The sequence below is a fragment of the Salvelinus fontinalis genome, unplaced genomic scaffold, assembly GCF_029448725.1.
Source record: "Salvelinus fontinalis isolate EN_2023a unplaced genomic scaffold, ASM2944872v1 scaffold_0794, whole genome shotgun sequence".
Classification (NCBI taxonomy): Eukaryota; Metazoa; Chordata; class Actinopteri; order Salmoniformes; family Salmonidae; genus Salvelinus; species Salvelinus fontinalis.
This window is the reverse complement of record NW_026601003.1, coordinates 39,378-61,517: the sequence shown is the minus strand read 5'-3', so window position 1 is coordinate 61,517 and position 22,140 is coordinate 39,378. Positions and strand designations below refer to the sequence as shown.

Here is a 22,140-nt window from a genome sequence, read left to right as displayed (position 1 = left end):
TCCTCTCCTCTACCTCTCCTCTACCTCTCCCCTACCTCTCCTCTACCTCTCCTCTCCTCTACCTATCCTCTCCTCTACCTCTCCTCTCCTCTACCTCTCCTCTACCTCTCCTCTACCTCTCCTCTACCCCCCCCTCTCCTCCTCCGTGTCTCTCCCAGTCTGAACCAGGGCCTGATGCTGGAGCAGAGGAGGCTGATGTCTGACCATGAGAAGCTGAAGGTGGAGGAACAGGAGAAGGACATGAAGCTCCAGAAGCTGGTCATCTTCAACGAGCAGAGGGAGCAGGCCAGACAGGACCTGAAGGGATTGGAGGAGACTGTGGTACGTCAAGGCTCTATGACTGACTGACTGACTGACTGAATGAATGAATGAATGAATGAATGAATGAATGAATGAATGAATGAATGACTGACTGACTGACTGACTGAATGAATGAGTATAGTTCTTCACTATTCTTGCAGATAAACCAATACATCATAGATGTCCATTTCAACGTTTCACACTGAGCACAAGTGTGTCTTCTCTCTGTTTTGTCTTTAAAGGCCAAAGAGCTGCAGACTCTTCATAACCTACGCAGGATCTTTGTTCAAGACCTCACAACACGCGTCAAGAAGGTAAGGAGGTATTCTCCCATGTAAGAGAGGCTGTGTATCAGAATGCACCAAACTGTCTGCAGAATGTCAGAGATACTCGTCTGTAGTCTGTAGTCTGTAGTCTGTAGTCTGTAGTCTGTAGTCTGTTGTCTTTCAGTGAGGACCTGTAGTCTGTAGTCTGAAGTCTGTTGTCTGTAGTCTGTAGTCTGTTGTCTGTTGTCTTTCAGTGAGGACCTGTAGTCTGTAGTCTGTAGTCTGAAGTCTGTTGTCTTTCAGTGAGGACCTGTAGTCTGTAGTCTGTAGTCTGTTGTCTGTTGTCTTTCAGTGAGGACCTGTTATCGGTAGTCTGCACTCTGTAGTCTGTAGTCTGTAGTCTGTTGTCTTTCAGTGAGGACATGTAGTCTGTAGTCTGTAGTCTGCACTCTGTAGTCTGTAGTCTGTTGTCTGCACTCTGTAGTCTGTAGTCTGTTGTCTGTAGTCTGTAGTCTGTTGTCTACGCTCTGTAGTCTGTAGTCTGTAGTCTGTTGTCTGTTGTCTGCGCTCTGTAGTCTGTAGTCTGTTGTCTGTAGTCTGTTGTCTACGCTCTGTAGTCTGTAGTCTGTAGTCTGTTGTCTGTTGTCTGCGCTCTGTAGTCTGTAGTCTGTTGTCTTTCAGTGAGGGCCTGTAGTCTGTAGTCTGTTGTCTGTAGTCTGTAGTCTGCGCTCTGTAGTCTGTAGTCTGTAGTGTGTAGTCTGCACTCTCTAGTCTGTAGTCTATAGTCTGCACTCTGTAGTCTGTAGTCTGTTGTCTGTAGTCTGCACTCTGTAGTGTGTAGTCTGCGCTCTGTAGTCTGTAGTCTGTGCTCTGTAGTGTGTAGTCTGCGCTCTGTAGTGTGTAGTCTGCGCTCTGTAGTCTGTAGTCTGTGCTCTGTAGTGTGTAGTCTGCGCTCTGTAGTGTGTAGTCTGCACTCTGTAGTCTATAGTCTGCGCTCTGTAGTGTGTAGTCTGCACTCTGTAGTCTCCGCTCTGTAGTCTGCACTCTGTAGTCTATAGTCTGCACTCTGTAGTCTCCGCTCTGTAGTCTGCACTCTGTAGTCTATAGCCTGCACTCTGTAGTCTATAGTCTGCACTCTGTAGTCTGTAGTCTGCACTCTGTAGTCTCCGCTCTGTAGTCTGCACTCTGTAGTCTATAGTCTGCACTCTGTAGTCTGCGCTCGGTAGTCTGCACTCTGTAGTCTGTAGTCTGCACTCTGTAGTCTGCACTCTGTAGTCTGCACTCTGTAGTCTGCACTCTGTAGTCTGCACTCTGTAGTCTGCGCTCTGTAGTCTGCGCTCTGTAGTCTGTAGTCTATAGTCTGCACTCTGTAGTGTGTAGTCTGCGCTCTGTGTTGATATACTGACTGATGTTTCTCTCCTCTGCTGTTGAGTGCAGAGTGGGCAGTAGTCTGTATTGACTGTCTGTCTTCTCTCCTGTTGTGTCCAGAGTGCAGAGCTGGACTGTGAGGATGGAGTGGGCAGCGCCGCCCAGAAACAGAAGATCTCCTTCCTGGAGAACAACCTGGAGCAACTCACTAAAGTCCACAAGCAGGTACTGCACTGGGACATTATTAAGCAGGTACTGCACTGGGACATTATTAAGCAGGTACTGTACTGGGACATTATTAAGCAGGTACTGCACTGGGACATTATTAAGCAGGTACTGTACTGGGACATTATTAAGCAGGTACTGCACTGGGACATTATTAAGCAGGTACTGTACTGGGACATTATTAAGCAGGTACTGCACTGGGACATTATTAAGCAGGTACTGTACTGGGACATTATTAAGCAGGTACTGTACTGGGACATTATTAAGCAGGTACTGTACTGGGACATTATTAAGCAGGTACTGTACTGGGACATTATTAAGCAGGTACTGTACTGGGACATTATTAAGCAGGTACTGCACTGGGACATTATTAAGCAGGTACTGTACTGGGACATTATTAAGCAGGTACTGCACTGGGACATTATTAAGCAGGTACTGTACTGGGACATTATTAAGCAGGTACTGCACTGGGATATTATTAAGCAGGTACTGTACTGGGACATTATTAAGCAGGTACTGTACTGGGACATTATTAAGCAGGTACTGTACTGGGACATAATTAAGCAGGTACTGCACTGGGACATTATTAAGCAGGTACTGCACTGGGACATTATTAAGCAGGTACTGCACTGGGACATTATTAAGCAGGTACTGCACTGGGACATTATTAAGCAGGTACTGCACTGGGACATTATTAAGCAGGTACTGCACTGGGACATTATTAAGCAGGTACTGTACTGGGACATAATTAAGCAGGTACTGTACTGGGACATTATTAAGCAGGTACTGTACTGGGACATTATTAAGCAGGTACTGCACTGGGGCATTATTAAGCAGGTACTGCACTGGGATATTATTAAGCAGGTACTGTACTGGGATATAATTAAGCAGGTACTGTACTGGGACATTATTAAGCAGGTACTGTACTGGGACATTATTAAGCAGGTACTGTACTGGGATATAATTAAGCAGGTACTGTACTGGGATATAATTAAGCAGGTACTGTACTGGGACATTATTAAGCAGGTACTGTACTGGGACATTATTAAGCAGGTACTGTACTGGGACATTATTAAGCAGGTACTGTACTGGGACATTATTAAGCAGGTACTGTACTGGGACATTATTAAGCAGGTACTGTACTGGGACATTATTAAGCAGGTACTGTACTGGGACATTATTAAGCAGGTACTGTACTGGGACATTATTAAGCAGGTACTGTACTGGGACATTATTAAAGGTACTGCACTGGGATATTATTAAGCAGGTACTGTACTGGGACATAATTAAGCAGGTACTGTACTGGGATATAATTAAGCAGGTACTGTACTGGGACATTATTAAGCAGGTACTGTACTGGGACATTATTAAGCAGGTACTGTACTGGGACATTATTAAGCAGGTACTGTACTGGGACATTATTAAGCAGGTACTGTACTGGGACATTATTAAGCAGGTACTGCACTGGGACATTATTAAGCAGGTACTGTATTGGGACATTATTAAGCAGGTACTGCACTGGGACATAATTAAGCAGGTACTGTACTGGGACATTATTAAGCAGGTACTGTACTGGGACATTATTAAAGGTACTGCACTGGGATATTATTAAGCAGGTACTGTACTGGGACATTATTAAGCAGGTACTGTACTGGGACATAATTAAGCAGGTACTGTACTGGGATATTATTAAGCAGGTACTGTACTGGGACATTATTAAGCAGGTACTGTACTGGGATATTATTAAGCAGGTACTGTACTGGGACATTATTAAGCAGGTACTGTACTGGGACATTATTAAGCAGGTACTGTACTGGGACATTATTAAGCAGGTACTGCACTGGGACATTATTAAGCAGGTACTGTACTGGGACATCTTTGCAGGTAGAGAAAGTGTATCGTCTGATTGTTTGATTTGTTCAAAATGATAAATACATTTGATTGATTTATTAACATTCCTGCCCCCTTCTGGCAGTTAACCTGGAGCTAACCCTGCAGATAGCACTACTGGGAGACATTTACCTGGGTGTCCATCCAGTTAACCTGGAGCTAACCCTGCAGATAGCACTACTGGGAGACATTTACCTGGGTGTCCATCCAGTTAACCTGGAGCTAACCCTGCAGATAGCACTACTGGGAGACATTTACCTGGGTGTCCATCCAGTTAACCTGGAGCTAACCCTGCAGATAGCACTACTGGGAGACATTTACCTGGGTGTCCATCCAGTTAACCTGGAGCTAACCCTGCAGATAGCACTACTGGGAGACATTTACCTGGGTGTCCATCCAGTTAACCTGGAGCTAACCCTGCAGATAGCACTACTGGGAGACATTTACCTGGGTGTCCATCCAGTTAACCTGGAGCTAACCCTGCAGATAGCACTACTGGGAGACATTTACCTGGGTGTCCATCCAGTTGGTGCATGATAACGCGGACCTGTGCTGCAAGCTTCGTAAGCTGGCCCTCATATCTCTGTTTCCCTCCCTGCCTGTCTCCCCCCTTTCCCTCCCTCCCTCCCTCCCTGCCTGTCTCCCCCCTTTCCCTCCCCCCCTCCCTGTCTCTCCCCTCTCCCTCCCTCCCTCCCTCCCAGTTGGTGCGTGACAATGCGGACCTGCGCTGCGAGCTTCCCAAGCTGGAGAAGCGTCTTCGGGCCACGGCCGAGCGGGTCAAGGCCCTGGAGAATGCCCTGAAGGAGGCCAAGGAGAACGCTATGAGGGACAGGAAACGCTACCAGCTAGAGGTGGACCGCATCAAGGAGGTTGTCAGGGCCAAGAACATGGCCAGGAGAGGAAACTCCGCTCAGATCGGTAAGGATGGAGAAAGGGAGGGAGGAAGGGAGGAAGGGAGGGAGGAGAGGGTGGGTTGGTGGAGTGTGTGTTTGTATTGATCACTATGTTCTGTCTTCCAGCTAAGCCTATCCGGCCAGGCCAACACCCCATGTCTTCCCCTACAGTCGTCAGAGGAGGAGGCCTCTACAGCCACAGCTACAACCACAGCACCAAGTAACCATGTAGAATGTAGACCCTGAGTCACAAGTGCATGTGTGGTAGGTACAGACTGTCCCATTCCCAGTAAGACCCCACTGTCCTCATCCTCCTGTCCTTCCTCTGGGTCTAGGAGTAAGACCCCTCTGTCCTCATCCTCCTGTCCTTCCTCTGGGTCTAAGAGTAAGACCCCTCTGTCCTCATCCTCCTGTCCTTCCCTGGGTCTAGGAGTAAGACCCCACTGTCCTCATCCTCCTGTCCTTCCTCTGGGTCTAAGAGTAAGACCCCTCTGTCCTCATCCTCCGGTCCTTCCTCTGGGTCTAGGAGTAAGACCACTCTGCCCTCATCCTCCTGTCCTTCCTCTGGGTCTAGGAGTAAGACCCCTCTGCCCTCATCCTCCTGTCCTCCCTCTGGGTCTAGGAGTAAGACCCCTCTGTCCTCATCCTCCTTTCCTTCCTCTGGGTCTAGGAGTAAGACCCCCCTGCCCTCATCCTCCTGTCCTTCCCTGGGTCTAGAAGTAAGACCACTCTGCCCTCATCCTCCTGTCCTTCCCTGGGTCTAGGAGTAAGACCCCTCTGCCCTCATCCTCCTTTCCTTCCTCTGGGTCTAGGAGTAAGACCCCCCTGTCCTCATCCTCCTGTCCTTCCTCTGGGTCTAGGAGTAAGACCCCTCTGTCCTCATCCTCCTTTCCTTCCTCTGGGTCTAGGAGTAAGACCCCCCTGCCCTCATCCTCCTGTCCTTCCCTGGGTCTAGGAGTAAGACCCCTCTGCCCTCATCCTCCTTTCCTTCCTCTGGGTCTAGGAGTAAGACCCCTCTGTCCTCATCCTCCTGTCCTTCCTCTGGGTCTAGGAGTAAGACCCCTCTGTCCTCATCCTCTTGTCCTTTCCTGGGTCTAGGAGTAAGACCCTTCCGTCCTCATCCTCTTGTCCTTCCTCTGGGTCTAGGAGGAAGTCCACTCTGCCCCCTTCCACTCTACTCTGTGGCATCTTTCATAGTTTTCACATACTGTATGTCTCTCTTTTCCATTGTACATGTACATATATATTTCATTGTAGTGTTGTCTTGGATGGGAAGATGTGTGCTGATAGAAGGTGACATGTATATTACAGAGGGTGTTATGCCGTCACTAAGAACCACATTGTATAGTATATGACAGTCACAGTAATGTAAACAGGATCTTGACTTGTTGAAGAATCCTTTGCTTTGCCGACTGCATTAGGAATGTATGATAGTTCACCTAAAGAAGTTCAAAGGTCAGACTGGAATGATCGTCCACCTGCACTGTGTTTTGCACCATATTCATTTACTTCAGTTGTGATCAGCACATTGTTTTTGCTCTATTGTATTGGTAAGCATATTGGTTAATGGTTTACCAATGCTTTTAGAGACACTTTAATCTTAAAAGAAGCTAAGTCTGAATGTAATGTTTTAATTCACTTACAAAACAAGCTGTGCTCTATTTAATCAATAAGGCCAGAGGGGGTGTGGTATATGGCCAATCTACCACGGCTAAGGGCTGTTCTAAAGCACGACGTAGTGCAGGGTGACTGGATACAGCCCTTAGCCGTAGTATATTGGCCATATACCACAAACCACCGAGGTGCCTTATTGCTATTATAAACTGGTTACCAACATAATTAGAGCAGTAAAAATAAATGTCTTGTCATAACCGTGGTATACGGTCTGATATACCACGGCTGTCAGCCAATTTTACCAAGTCTCAAATTGTGAGGTAGATTTCAATATCCACCATTAGAGGGCAGTGTTTGACAGCTTAGTGCACTGCACTGTATCCATACTAGGCTAATGCAGTGATGCTGATCAGCCAATCAGAGATGTTCATGCAGTGATCCTGGGGAACAGTGCAATACACTCTATATCCAAAACACAGAAAGAGAAGATGGTAAAAATGTATGTTTTAATGTAAGCTTTCTACTTACACTGTGGCTCCAATTGTTTTAGTTATTTATCACCGTACTTGCCTCTCACCACTTGCCAAACCGTCATTGTAAATTAACATGTCTTTGTGACTGACTTGCCTAATATAAACTAATTTTAAGTATGGTCATGTAAATAAATCTCATCAGGAAGTGAATTATGTTTAATCTGAATGGAGGTCCATTCCCCAAGTATGTGTTGATAATTCTGTTATGCTTTTAATCTGATCATCTCAGAGCATGATTTGGGTATATGTACATAAGGTTCTAGATGTGTGTTCCATTTGTAAATGATTACATTTTTGCAGCTTTCACCGCCATGCCTATAGCTGCTTACCGTAGTATGGCTATGGGATATTGTAAGACGTTCCCTCAATGAAGGAACAGCACCACAAGGCAAATTAGCTTTGAGATGTTGCTTTGAACTCTGCCTTTGAACATATGGATGGCTCCAAATAAAAGCAGGAATATGATTGATTAATGGCAATAATAACTGCATGGTGTATAATTCATTTTAAATGTTTAAATCGGAGCGAATAAATAAAGATATTTAACATAAACTGTTTGTTTTTATTGAGACTTTACTCAAGTTTACACAAGCCTCTTAGTTGGTTGATTAAACATGACTGAATGATGTCAAGCTGTGTCCAGGAGTGGAACATCTGCTATCTAACATAGCAGGTCTTATTTAGTCAATAGAGGGTTGATAACTGTCACATTTTCCTCAGTTTCTTCGTTGTTTCCCACAAACAGCACGTCCACACAAGCAGTTCACCACAAAAATTCTGTCAACTCAGCATTGGAGGAGGTAAAAAATGGCATGCTCTGAAAGTTCAACAGTGATGAAATCCAGAACTGAATAAAACACTGTATGCTGCTGTAGCCATATGAAATCCAGAACTGAATAAAACACTGTATTCTGTTGTAGCCATATGAAATCCAGAACTGAATAAAACACTGTATTCTGCTGTAGCCATATGAAATCCAGAACTGATTAAAACACTGCATTCTGTTGTAGCCATATGAAATCCAGAACTGATTAAAACACTGCATTCTGTTGTAGCCATATGAAATCCAGAACTGATTAAAACACTGTATTCTGTTGTAGCCATATGGAATCCAGAACTGAATAAAATACTGTATTCTGTTGTAGCCATATGAAATCCAGAACTGAATAAAACACTGTATTCTGTTGTAGCCATGTGAAATCCAGAACTGAATAAAACACTGTATTCTGCTGTAGCCATATGAAATCCAGAACTGAATAAAATACTGTATTCTGTTGTAGCCATATGAAATCCAGAACTGATTAAAACACTGCATTCTGTTGTAGCCATATGAAATCCAGAACTGATTAAAACACTGCATTCTGTTGTAGCCATATGAAATCCAGAACTGATTAAAACACTGTATTCTGCTGTAGCCATATGAAATCCAGAACTGATTAAAACACTGTATTCTGTTGTAGCCATATGAAATCCAGAACTGATTAAAACACTGCATTCTGTTGTAGCCATATGAAATCCAGAACTGATTAAAACACTGTATTCTGCTGTAGCCATATGAAATCCAGAACTGATTAAAACACTGTATTCTGTTGTAGCCATATGAAATCCAGAACTGAATAAAACACTGTATTCTGCTGTAGCCATATGAAATCCAGAACTGAATAAAATACTGTATTCTGTTGTAGCCATATGGAATCCAGGCTCTGCTCTGTACTGTACCGCTCATTGGTCCGTAGAGAACATCTAACTCCGACACACCTGCACAGGTTACTTGTATTTTAATGAATCATTTACTAATAGCTCTGGATTTAAATCCCTCTCCCATGTTCATGTTCAGGTCTACAGACAGTCAGTGGTGTGAATAGACCAATGTGTTGTGCGATGAGTATGAATGACTGATCTGTTCATAAGACTACTAACTGACTGATCTGTTAATAAGACTACTAACTGACTGATCTGTTCATAAGACTACTAACTGACTGATCTGTTAATAACAGACTAACTGGCTGATCTGTTAATAACAGACTAACTGACTGATCTGTTAATAACAGACTAACTGACTGATCTGTTAATAACAGACTACTAACTGACTGATCTGTTCATAACAGACTAACTGACTGATCTGTTCATAACAGACTACTAACTGACTGATCTGTTAATAACAGACTACTAACTGACTGATCTGTTCATAACAGACTAACTGGCTGATCTGTTAATAACAGACTAACTGACTGATCTGTTCATAACAGACTACTAACTGACTGATCTGTTCATAACAGACTACTAACTGACTGATCTGTTAATAACAGACTAACTGACTGATCTGTTAATAACAGACTAACTGGCTGATCTGTTAATAACAGACTAACTGACTGATCTGTTCATAACAGACTACTAACTGACTGATCTGTTCATAACAGACTAACTGACTGATCTGTTCATAACAGACTACTAACTGACTGATCTGTTAATAACAGACTAACTGACTGATCTGTTAATAACAGACTAACTGGCTGATCTGTTAATAACAGACTAACTGACTGATCTGTTAATAACAGACTACTAACTGACTGATCTGTTCATAACAGACTAACTGACTGATCTGTTCATAACAGACTACTAACTGACTGATCTGTTCATAACAGACTACTAACTGACTGATCTGTTCATAACAGACTAACTGGCTGATCTGTTCATAACAGACTACTAACTGACTGATCTGTTCATAACAGACTAACTGACTGATCTGTTCATAACAGACTACTAACTGACTGATCTGTTAATAACAGACTAACTGACTGATCTGTTCATAACAGACTAACTGACTGATCTGTTCATAACAGACTAACTGACTGATCTGTTCATAACAGACTAACTGACTGACTGATCTGTTCATAACAGACTACTAACTGACTGATCTGTTAATAACAGACTAACTGACTGATCTGTTCATAACAGACTACTAACTGACTGATCTGTTCATAACAGACTAACTGACTGATCTGTTCATAACAGACTACTAACTGACTGATCTGTTAATAACAGACTAACTGACTGATCTGTTCATAACAGACTAACTGACTGATCTGTTAATAACAGACTACTAACTGACTGATCTGTTCATAACAGACTAACTGACTGATCTGTTCATAACAGACTACTAACTGACTGATCTGTTCATAACAGACTACTAACTGACTGATCTGTTCATAACAGACTAACTGGCTGATCTGTTCATAACAGACTACTAACTGACTGATCTGTTCATAACAGACTAACTGACTGATCTGTTCATAACAGACTACTAACTGACTGATCTGTTCATAACAGACTAACTGACTGATCTGTTCATAACAGACTAACTGATTGATCTGTTAATAACAGACTAACTGACTGATCTGTTCATAACAGACTAACTGACTGATCTGTTCATAACAGACTACTAACTGACTGATCTGTTCATAACAGACTAACTGACTGATCTGTTAATAACAGACTAACTGGCTGATCTGTTAATAACAGACTAACTGACTGATCTGTTAATAACAGACTAACTGACTGATCTGTTCATAACAGACTAACTGACTGATCTGTTAATAACAGACAAACTGACTGATCTGTTAATAACAGACTAACTAACTAACTGATCTGTTCATAACAGACTAACTGACTGATCTGTTCATAACAGACTAACTGATTGATCTGTTCATAACAGACTAACTGACTGATCTGTTCATAAGACTACTAACTGACTGATCTGTTCATAACAGACTAACTGACTGATCTGTTCATAACAGACTAACTGGCTGATCTGTTCATAACAGACTAACTGATTGCAAGTTTATAAACACAATATTTTCTAAATGTGGACAACAGCAATGCATCATGTTTTATTGTGTATTCATCAATGCAAGATCCATGGTAATCAGTGTCTATGACTGCCGTGTGGGTATTACTAAAAACCTGCTCTTGTATGAATTGTTTTTGAACCGACTCAGTCCATTCATCAGTCAATGTGTTGTCAATGTGTTGTGTACCAATTTGGTTGGTTCAGAGGGTCTGTTTTTTGAACCAGAGATGTATGGGATGTGTTTGGATTTCTCTGACTGTGTTTTTCAGTTTACTTTCCCATGCACTGTGTCACCCCCCGTCCTAGCATTTCAGTAACCTGAGTATAAGTCAGACAACACATTGGGCAACTGTTCACCCTTCCTGTCAGTATTGCCTGTGCCGCAAACACTACTTTAAATACTTCTTAACAACCTTGTGCAATAGGTGTCGTTCATCTTTTTGTTCTAGAGTTCTAGAGTCCTGCAGGCTGATTGAGTTAGAAGCTGTGTGGACATTTTCTTAGCTTTAAAGAGCAGTAAGTCATATCATTGATTCAAAGGAACATTGGGCATCTTGTGTGCTTTCTTGCAAAGCGTTGAGTTCTTCCAGACACATACAGATTAGATGAAGCCACGGCTTCCACATCACCTCTCTGTTCCACATGTGACATATGACAGACCTTGTTTCTGTCCTGGGTTATTTAGAGACCCACTTTAATTGATGACACATACCTTTAAAGTTTAGACGAAGTCTGTAGCCGTAGAAGGATGTTAGTGCCTTCAGGGAATGTGTGTGTCATGCTGTGACATGGATTAATGAAGATGGACTAGGCCGTCGCTACTGCACCAAATGTCCAGAACTTACCAGAGACTTGACAGCTGGAAAACAAACAGACATCGTCGTCTACTGTCGGCGTCCCAAGAGACGTGCCGTGGTTTCTTCATTGCTTCATTCCAGGGGTGTGTTCTGCAAGGTGCTGTTGACGGGGGTGTGTTCTGCAAGGTGTTGTTGACACTGGTGTGTCCTGCAAGGTGCTGTTGACAGGGGTGTGTTCTGCAAGGTGCTGTTGACGGGGGTGTGTTCTGCAAGGTGTTGTTGACACTGGTGTGTCCTGCAAGGTGCTGTTGACAGGGGTGTGTTCTGCAAGGTGCTGTTGACGGGGGTGTGTTCTGCAAGGTGTTGTTGACACTGGTGTGTCCTGCAAGGTGCTGTTGACAGGGGTGTGTTCTGCAAGGTGCTGTTGACGGGGGTGTGTTCTGCAAGGTGTTGTTGACACTGGTGTGTCCTGCAAGGTGCTGTTGACAGGGGTGTGTTCTGCAAGGTGTTGTTGACAGGGGTGTGTTCTGCAAGGTGCTGTTGACACTGGTGTGTTCTGCAAGGTGCTGTTGACAGGGGTGTGTTCTGCAAGGTGCTGTTGACAGGGGTGTGTTCTGCAAGGTGCTGTTGACACTGGTATGTTCTGCAAGGTGTTGTTGACAGGGGTGTGTTCTGCAAGGTGCTGTTGACAGGGGTGTGTTCTGCAAGGTGTTGTTGACACTGGTATGTTCTGCAAGGTGTTGTTGACAGGGGTGTGTTCTGCAAGGTGTTGTTGACAGGGGTGTGTTCTGCAAGGTGCTGTTGACAGGGGTGTGTTCTGCAAGGTGTTGTTGACGGGTGTGTTCTGCAAGGTGTTGTTGACAGGGGTGTGTTCTGCAAGGTGTTGTTGACGGGTGTGTTCTGCACGGTGTTGTTGAAAGGCTTTACATGACGAATCTCCATCTCTCGGGGCTAGTACGGTTCCTTCCTGTCTGTCTGGACATTTACTACTGAAATACCTCCATTTTTTAAGGGACTGTCAGTACCACTATCATCATGGGACTGTCAGTACAGCCACCAACAAGGGACTGTCAGTACAGCCGCCAACATGGGACTGTCAGTACAGCCGTCAATATGGGACTGTCAGTACAGCCGTCAACATGGGACTGTCAGTACAGCCGCCAACATGGGACTGTCAGTACAGCCGTTAACATGGGACTGTCAGTACAGCCGCCAACAAGGGACTGTCAGTACAGCCGTCATCATGGGACTGTCAGTACAGCCGTCAACAAGGGACTGTCAGTACAGCCGTTAACATCCCCATCCCCTGTGCTTCTCATGTCAGAGAGATTATCAGAGATATTTCAGGGATGACTAAAGGGCCCGTGTCATTGATCCTCCTTGGGAAACATATACAGTCCTCTGTCTATATGACTGGATATATATCTTGTGCTGGGATTTTGAGTAGAAGTATCATCTGAAGCATAATACTAGTGTGGGGTTTTCTGATGTGCTTGTAGGACTATGAATGGGCCATCTAGCAGAGCATGCTCTTTTGAAACTGGTATCCTCTTCCATACTCATAAATATGTTCTCTGCTTACTGAATGTGCTGTCTCAGTACTGAACAGCCCTGGTAGTGTTATTACTGAATGGGCTGTCCCAGTGCTGAACAGCCCTGGTAGTGTTATTACTGAATGGGCTGTCCCAGTGCTGAACAGCCCTCTTAGTGTTATTACTGAATGGGCTGTCCCAGTGCTGAACAGCCCTGGTAGTGTTATTACTGAATGGGCTGTCCCAGTGCTGAACAGCCCTGGTAGTGTTATTACTGAATGTGCTGTCCCAGTGCTGAACAGCCCTGGTAGTGTTATTACTGAATGTTCTGTCCCAGTGCTGAACAGCCCTGGTAGTGTTATTACTGAATGTTCTGTCCCAGTGCTGAACAGCCCTGGTAGGGTTATTACTGAATGGGCTGTCCCAGTGCTGAACAGTCCTGGTAGTGTTATTACTGAATGTTCTGTCCCAGTGCTGAACAGCCCTGGTAGTGTTATTACTGAATGGGCTGTCTCAGTACTGAACAGCCCTTGTAGTGTTATTACTGAATGGGCTGTCCCAGTGCTGAACAGCCCTGGTAGTGTTATTACTGAATGGGCTGTCCCAGTGCTGAACAGCCCTGGTAGTGTTATTACTGAATGGGCTGTCCCAGTGCTGAACAGCCCTGGTAGTGTTATTACTGAATGGGCTGTCCCAGTACTGAACAGCCCTGGTAGTGTTATTACTGAATGTGCTGTCCCAGTACTGAACAGCCCTGGTAGTGTTATTACTGAATGTGCTGTCCCAGTGCTGAACAGCCCTGGTAGTGTTATTACTGAATGGGCTGTCCCAGTGCTGAACAGCCCTGGTAGTGTTATTACTGAATGGGCTGTCCCAGTACTGAACAGCCCTGGTAGTGTTATTACTGAATGGGCTGTCCCAGTGCTGAACAGCCCTGGTAGTGTTATTACTGAATGGGCTGTCCCAGTGCTGAACAGCCCTCTTAGTGTTATTACTGAATGGGCTGTCCCAGTGCTGAACAGCCCTGGTAGTGTTATTACTGAATGGGCTGTCCCAGTGCTGAACAGCCCTGGTAGTGTTATTACTGAATGTGCTGTCCCAGTACTGAACAGTCCTGGTAGTGTTATTACTGAATGGGCTGTCCCAGTACTGAACAGCCCTGGTAGTGTTATTACTGAATGTGCTGTCCCAGTGCTGAACAGCCCTGGTAGGGTTATTACTGAATGTTCTGTCCCAGTGCTGAACAGCCCTGGTAGTGTTATTACTGAATGTTCTGTCCCAGTGCTGAACAGCCCTGGTAGGGTTATTACTGAATGGGCTGTCCCAGTGCTGAACAGTCCTGGTAGTGTTATTACTGAAGGTTCTGTCCCAGTGCTGAACAGCCCTGGTAGTGTTATTACTGAATGGGCTGTCTCAGTACTGAACAGCCCTTGTAGTGTTATTACTGAATGGGCTGTCCCAGTGCTGAACAGCCCTGGTAGTGTTATTACTGAATGGGCTGTCCCAGTGCTGAACAGCCCTGGTAGGGTTATTACTGAATGTTCTGTCCCAGTGCTGAACAGCCCTGGTAGTGTTATTACTGAATGGGCTGTCCCAGTGCTGAACAGCCCTGGTAGGGTTATTACTGAATGGGCTGTCCCAGTGCTGAACAGCCCTGGTAGTGTTATTACTGAATGGGCTGTCCCAGTACTGAACAGCCCTGGTAGTGTTATTACTGAATGGGCTGTCCCAGTGCTGAACAGCCCTGGTAGTGTTATTACTGAATGGGCTGTCCCAGTACTGAACAGCCCTGGTAGTGTTATTACTGAATGGGCTGTCCCAGTGCTGAACAGCCCTGGTAGTGTTATTACTGAATGGGCTGTCCCAGTGCTGAACAGCCCTGGTAGTGTTATTACTGAATGGGCTGTCCCAGTGCTGAACAGCCCTGGTAGTGTTATTACTGAATGGGCTGTCCCAGTGCTGAACAGTCCTGGTAGTGTTATTACTGAATGGGCTGTCCCAGTACTGAACAGCCCTGCTAGTGTTATTACTGAATGGGCTGTCCCAGTACTGAACAGTCCTGGTAGTGTTATTACTGAATGGGCTGTCCCAGTGCTGAACAGTCCTGGTAGTGTTATTACTGAATGGGCTGTCCCAGTGCTGAACAGTCCTGGTAGTGTTATTACTGAATGGGCTGTCCCAGTGCTGAACAGCCCTGAGGGTGTTATTACTGAATGGGCTGTCCCAGTGCTGAACAGCCCTGGTAGTGTTATTACTGAATGGGCTGTCCCAGTACTGAACAGCCCTGCTAGTGTTATTACTGAATGGGCTGTCCCAGTGCTGAACAGCCCTGCTAGTGTTATTACTGAATGGGCTGTCCCAGTACTGAACAGCCCTGCTAGTGTTATTACTGAATGGGCTGTCCCAGTACTGAACAGCCCTGCTAGTGTTATTACTGAATGGGCTGTCCCAGTGCTGAACAGCCCTGGTTGTGTTATTACTGAATGGGCTGTCCCAGTACTGAACAGCCCTGGTAGTGTTATTACTGAATGGGCTGTCCCAGTGCTGAACAGCCCTGGTTGTGTTATTACTGAATGGGCTGTCCCAGTGCTGAACAGCCCTGGTTGTGTTATTACTGAATGGGCTGTCCCAGTACTGAACAGCCCTGGTAGTGTTATTACTGAATGGGCTGTCCCAGTACTGAACAGCCCTCTTAGTGTTATTACTGAATGGGCTGTCCCAGTGCTGAACAGCCCTGGTAGTGTTATTACTGAATGGGCTGTCCCAGTGCTGAACAGCCCTGGTAGTGTTATTACTGAATGGGCTGTCCCAGTGCTGAACAGCCCTGGTAGTGTTATTACTGAATGGGCTGTCCCAGTACTGAACAGCCCTGGTAGTGTTATTACTGAATGGGCTGTCCCAGTGCTGAACAGCCCTGGTAGTGTTATTACTGAATGGGCTGTCCCAGTGCTGAACAGCCCTGGTAGTGTTATTACTGAATGGGCTGTCCCAGTGCTGAACAGTCCTGGTAGTGTTATTACTGAATGGGCTGTCCCAGTGCTGAACAGCCCTGGTAGTGTTATTACTGAATGGGCTGTCCCAGTACTGAACAGTCCTGGTAGTGTTATTACTGAATGGGCTGTCCCAGTACTGAACAGTCCTGGTAGTGTTATTACTGAATGGGATGTCTCAGTGCTAAATAGTGTTATTCTGTGTTATGTGCGTTCTGTTAATATCTCTACATCTGTCTGGATTAACATTCCTCCAGCGGCCAGAGGTCAGGGCACTAATTGTTCATGTCGTAGAGGGATTCCAACATTTTCTTCTGTCTGTTTTACGGGCCGTTGGGGGCTCAGGGGCGATCAGCCCTGTTAAGCAGGCTAAGCAGGCGCCTCAAAGGCAGTCTTAACCCCGAAGTGGCATCTAGGGAGACTAGCAGAGTTTAAGAGGAGGTAACTGACACATCATGCGGGCAGAGGTTGAAAAACAAGCTTCACTTTCAATCTGTAAGTTATATTTCATATTGACATAACTTTCATATTCTTTTATTATTTTGTCATTTGGGCTCCCGAGTGGCGCAGCGGTCTAAGGCACTGCATCTCAGCACAAGACGCTGTAACTTGTAACTTTTTGGGTCGACCTGAACAAATTCACATAGAATTGTTAGTTATAGATCTGTCATTCTCATTGAAAGCAAGTCTAAGAAGCAGTAGATGTACGCTATTTCTATGCTTCCCGTGCTGAAGTTTCATTTTCTCGTCTTTTACTTTCGGTTTTGTACACCAGCTTCAAACAGCTGAAAATACAATAATTTAGGTTAAATACCTACTACTGCTTGATTTGGCACATAAACTGATATCAGGAGAACTATGAGGACTTTACAAACCAGGAAATGGTGGAGCGATTCCTGCATATTGCTCCTTTAACTGCATTCCCCACAGAAGTACTTCTGGGTAACTGAGATTAATTATTGTGTCAGATAGTCATCTTCAAGTTCAGTGGGCGGATGGTCTCTCTGTACAGTCAGTGAATGAGTAAGTTTTCCAATATATTCATTACACATGGAAGTTAAACTTGAAAAGGTAACACGAGTGGATGGTAGAATGACTGACTCTGCCACTGTGTTGCTGCTGATGACAGGCCTCTGAGGGATCGGTGTATGTCAGGCCAGGGTGGGAAGTAAGAATAGCCTTCTGAGACACCATAGAGTAGGTCACAGATGAGACAAAATGTCATCACAGGGTCACAGCCCACCCAGGTTGACACACACACACACACACACACACAGACAGACAGACAGACAGACAGACAGACAGACAGACAGACAGACAGACAGACAGACAGTTTGTTTGAGTAGGCAGCAGAAGACAGACAGACAGACAGTTTGTTTGAGTAGGCAGCAGAAGACAGACAGACAGACAGTTTGTTTGAGTAGGCAGCAGAAGACAGACAGACAGACAGACAGTTTGCTTGAGTAGGCAGCAGAAGACAGACAGACAGGCAGTTTGTTTGAGTAGGCAGCAGAAGACAGACAGACAGACATACATGCACACTGTAACACACACAGACAGTTTGTTTGAGTAGGCAGCAGAAAACAGACAGACAGACAGACAGTTGGTTTGAGTAGGCAGCAGAAGACAGACAGACAGACGTACAGTTTGTTTGAGTAAGCAGCAGAAGACAGACAGACATACAGTTTGTTTGAGTAGGCAGCAGAAGACAGACAGACAGACAGACAGTTTGTTTGAGTAGGCAGCAGAAGACAGACAGACAGACAGACAGTTTGTTTGAGTAGGCAGCAGAAGACAGACAGACAGACAGACAGACAGACAGACAGTTTGCTTGAGTAGGCAGCAGAAGACAGACAGACATGCACACTGTAACACACACAGACAGTTTGTTTGAGTAGGCAGCAGAAGACAGACAGACAGGCATACAGTTGGTTTGAGTAGGCAGCAGAAGACAGACAGACAGACAGACAGTTGGTTTGAGTAGGCAGCAGAAGACAGACAGACAGACAGACAGTTGGTTTGAGTAGGCAGCAGAAGACAGACAGACAGACAGACATGCACACTGTAACACACACAGACAGTTGGTTTGAGTAGGCAGCAGAAGACAGACAGACAGTTTGTTTGAGTAGGCAGCAGAAGACAGACAGACAGACAGACAGACAGTTTGTTTGAGTAGGCAGCAGAAGACAGACAGACAGACAGACAGTTGGTTTGAGTAGGCAGCAGAAGACAGACAGACAGACAGTTTGTTTGAGTAGGCAGCAGAAGACAGACAGACAGACAGACAGACAGACAGTTTGAGTAGGCAGCAGAAGACAGACAGACAGATAGACAGTTTGTTTGAGTAGTCAGCAGAAGACAGACAGACATACAGACAGTTGGTTTGAGTAGGCAGCAGAAGACAGACAGACAGACAGACATAGTTGGTTTGAGTAGGCAGCAGAAGACAGACAGACAGACAGACAGTTGGTTTGAGTAGGCAGCAGAAGACAGACAGACAGACAGACAGTTGGTTTGAGTAGGCAGCAGAAGACAGACAGACAGACAGACAGACAGACAGTTGGTTTGAGTAGGCAGCAGAAGACAGACAGTTTGTTTGAGTAGGCAGCAGAAGACAGACAGACACAGACAGACAGACAGACAGACAGACAGACAGACAGTTTGAGTAGGCAGCAGAAGACAGACAGACAGACAGACAGACAGTTGGTTTGAGTAGGCAGCAGAAGACAGACAGACACAGACAGACAGGCAGACAGACAGACAGACAGTTTGTTTGAGTAGTCAGCAGAAGACAGACAGACAGACAGACAGACAGACAGTTGGTTTGAGTAGGCAGCAGAAGACAGACAGACAGACCGACAGTTGGTTTGAGTAGGCAGCAGAAGACAGACAGACAGACCGACAGTTGGTTTGAGTAGGCAGCAGAAGACAGACAGACAGACCGACAGTTGGTTTGAGTAGGCAGCAGAAGACAGACAGACAGACCGACAGTTGGTTTGAGTAGGCAGCAGAAGACAGACAGATAGACAGACAGACAGTTTGTTTGAGTAGGCAGCAGAAGACAGACAGACAGACCGACAGTTGGTTTGAGTAGGCAGCAGAAGACAACATATTCAACCATGCAGAACAGCTGACCTCCTTTTGATGTCCAATATGGAACATCACAACACTGCTATATCATTTAGGACAGTAAGCCTGGTAAATGGTATTATGATAAGCTATAGTAGCAGCCGCAGGGTCCACGGCTGTCAGGTGTAAAGATGTGTGCTTTAAAGGGAGGACCTACAATACTAGATAGCCTGTCTCTACATATGACATCACTGAATCCAGTCGTAACAGGTTGATATGATTAGAATAAATCAAGATAATTTACAGTATTTACATATTAGATTACATAATTTCCTCAAGTTCATGTAAACATTGTTGAAACATTAAAAAGTGTTAATACATAATTGATAGACTGTAATGTTTTTAACATGTTTAGGACAGACCGTGATGCAGGACAGAGGTTTCCCTTGATACCATGTATAACTCATACCCCATAGAGTCCCTGTTCACTTTTGGTCTTTCTGAAAAGATTCCTCACTGAAAAGGTTCACTAGGCTTGGCTGGACTCCTCAATGAAAAGGTTCACTAGGCTTGGCTGGACTCCTCACTGAAAAGGTTCACTAGGCTTGGCTGGACTCCTCACTGAAAAGGTTCACTAGGCTTGGCTGGACTCCTCACTGAAAAGGTTCACTAGGCTTGGCTGGATTCCTCACTGAAAAGGTTCACTAGGCTTGGCTGGACTCCTCCGTGAAAAGGTTCACTAGGCTTGGCTGGACTCCTCACTGAAAAGGTTCACTAGGCTTGGCTGGACTCCTCACTGAAAAGGTTCACTAGGCTTGGCTGGACTTCTCACTGAAAAGGTTCACTAGGCTTGGCTGGACTCCTCACTGAAAAGGTTCACTAGGCTTGGCTGGATTCCTCTCTGAAAAGGTTCACTAGGCTTGGCTGGATTCCTCTCTGAAAAGGTTCACTAGGCTTGGCTGGACTCCTCACTGAAAAGGTTCACTAGGCTTGGCTGGATTCCTCACTGAAAAGGTTCACTAGGCTTGGCTTGGCTCCTCTCTGAAAAGGTTCACTAGGCTTGGCTGGATTCCTCAATGAAAAGGTTCACTAGGCTTGACTGGACTCCTCACGGAAAAGGTTCACTAGGCTTGGCTGGATTCCTCAATGAAAAGGTTCACTAGGCTTGGCTGGATTCCTCACTGAAAAGGTTCACTAGGCTTGGCTGGACTCCTCACTGAAAAGGTTCACTAGGCTTGGCTGGACTCCTCACGGAAAAGGTTCACTAGACTTGGCTGGACTCCTCACTGAAAAGGTTCACTAGGCTTGGCTGGACTCCTCACGGAAAAGGTTCACTAGGCTTGGCTGGATTCCTCACGGAAAAGGTTCACTAGGCATGGCTGGATTCCTCACGGAAAAGGTTCACTAGGCTTGGCTGGACTCCTCACTGAAAAGGTTCACTAGGCTTGGCTGGACTCCTCACTGAAAAGGTTCACTAGGCTTGGCTGACATTACACAGGTCATTCTGTCCTTTGTCCTAGTGTCCATCACATTTATGTATCCTGTGGATTCTTCGCAACAGCTTTGTAATGGATGGTCAGTCACACTATGTTGTTTGAATCCAACCCAGTTAACCATGGTATCCTCAGGAATGAATCCAACCCAGTTAACCATGGTATCCTCAGGAATGAATCCAACCCAGTTAACCATGGTATCATCAGGAATGAATCCAACCCAGTTAACCATGGTATCCTCAGGAATGAATCCAACCCAGTTAACCATACTATCCTCAGGAATGAATCCAACCCAGTTAACCATGGTATCCTCAGGAATGAATCCAACCCAGTTAACCATGGTATCCTCAGGAATGAATCCAACCCAGTTAACCATGGTATCCTCAGGAATGAATCCAACACAGTTAACCATACTATCCTCAGGAATGAATCCAACCCAGTTAACCATGGTATCCTCAGGAATGAATCCAACCCAGTTAACCATGGTATCCTCAGGAATGAATCCAACCCAGTTAACCATGGTATCCTCAGGAATGAATCCAACACAGTTAACCATGGTATCCTCAGGAATGAATCTAACCCAGTTAACCATGGTATCCTCAGGAATGAATCCAACCCAGTTAACCATGGTATCCTCAGGAATGAATCCAACCCAGTTAACCATGGTATCCTCAGGAATGAATCCAACCCAGTTAACCATGGTATCCTCAGGAATGAATCCAACCCAGTTAACCATGGTATCCTCAGGAATGAATCCAACCCAGTTAACCATGGTATCCTCAGGAATGAATCCAACCCAGTTAACCATGGTATCCTCAGGAATGAATCCAACCCAGTTAACCATGGTATCCTCAGGAATGAATCCAACCCAGTTAACCATGGTATCCTCAGGAATGAATCCAACCCAGTTAACCATGGTATCCTCAGGAATGTTTGATTGTAATGATGTCCTCTAGGAACCAATGAATAAGTCATCCTTTTATCATCTCCCTTTTCTCTCTCTCTCTGTCTCTCTCTCTCTCTCTCTCTCCCTCTCTCTCTCTCTCTCTCTCTCTCTCTCTCTCTCTCTCTCTCTCTCTCTCTCTCTCAGAGGCTTTATTGGCATGGAAAACATATGTTTACATTGCCAAAGCAAGATAATAAACAATACAAAATTAACAGTAAACATTACACTCACAAAAGTTCCAAAAGAATAAAGACATTTCAAATGTCATATTATGTCTATATACAGTGTTATAATCATGTGCAAATAGTTACAAAAGGGAAAATAAATAAACAGAAATATGGTTTGTATTTACAATGGTGTTTGTTCTTCACTGG

At 44.9% G+C, this 22,140-nt stretch overlaps 1 protein-coding gene across 1 annotated transcript in view; it reads left to right on the top strand.

Annotated features, from left to right (window-relative positions):
- The window catches only part of LOC129847355 (kinesin heavy chain-like), a 29,989-nt gene extending 22,348 nt beyond the window's left edge, over window positions 1-7,641 (top strand). Inside the window, exons 21-25 of the mRNA XM_055915122.1 lie at window positions 159-321; window positions 543-614; window positions 2,055-2,159; window positions 4,751-4,967; window positions 5,069-7,641. Of these exons, the coding sequence (XP_055771097.1) occupies window positions 159-321; window positions 543-614; window positions 2,055-2,159; window positions 4,751-4,967; window positions 5,069-5,166 (655 nt within the window). The 3' untranslated portion in view covers window positions 5,167-7,641. The remainder of the gene's footprint in view (window positions 1-158; window positions 322-542; window positions 615-2,054; window positions 2,160-4,750; window positions 4,968-5,068) is intronic.
- Window positions 7,642-22,140: the final 14,499 nt, after the last annotated feature.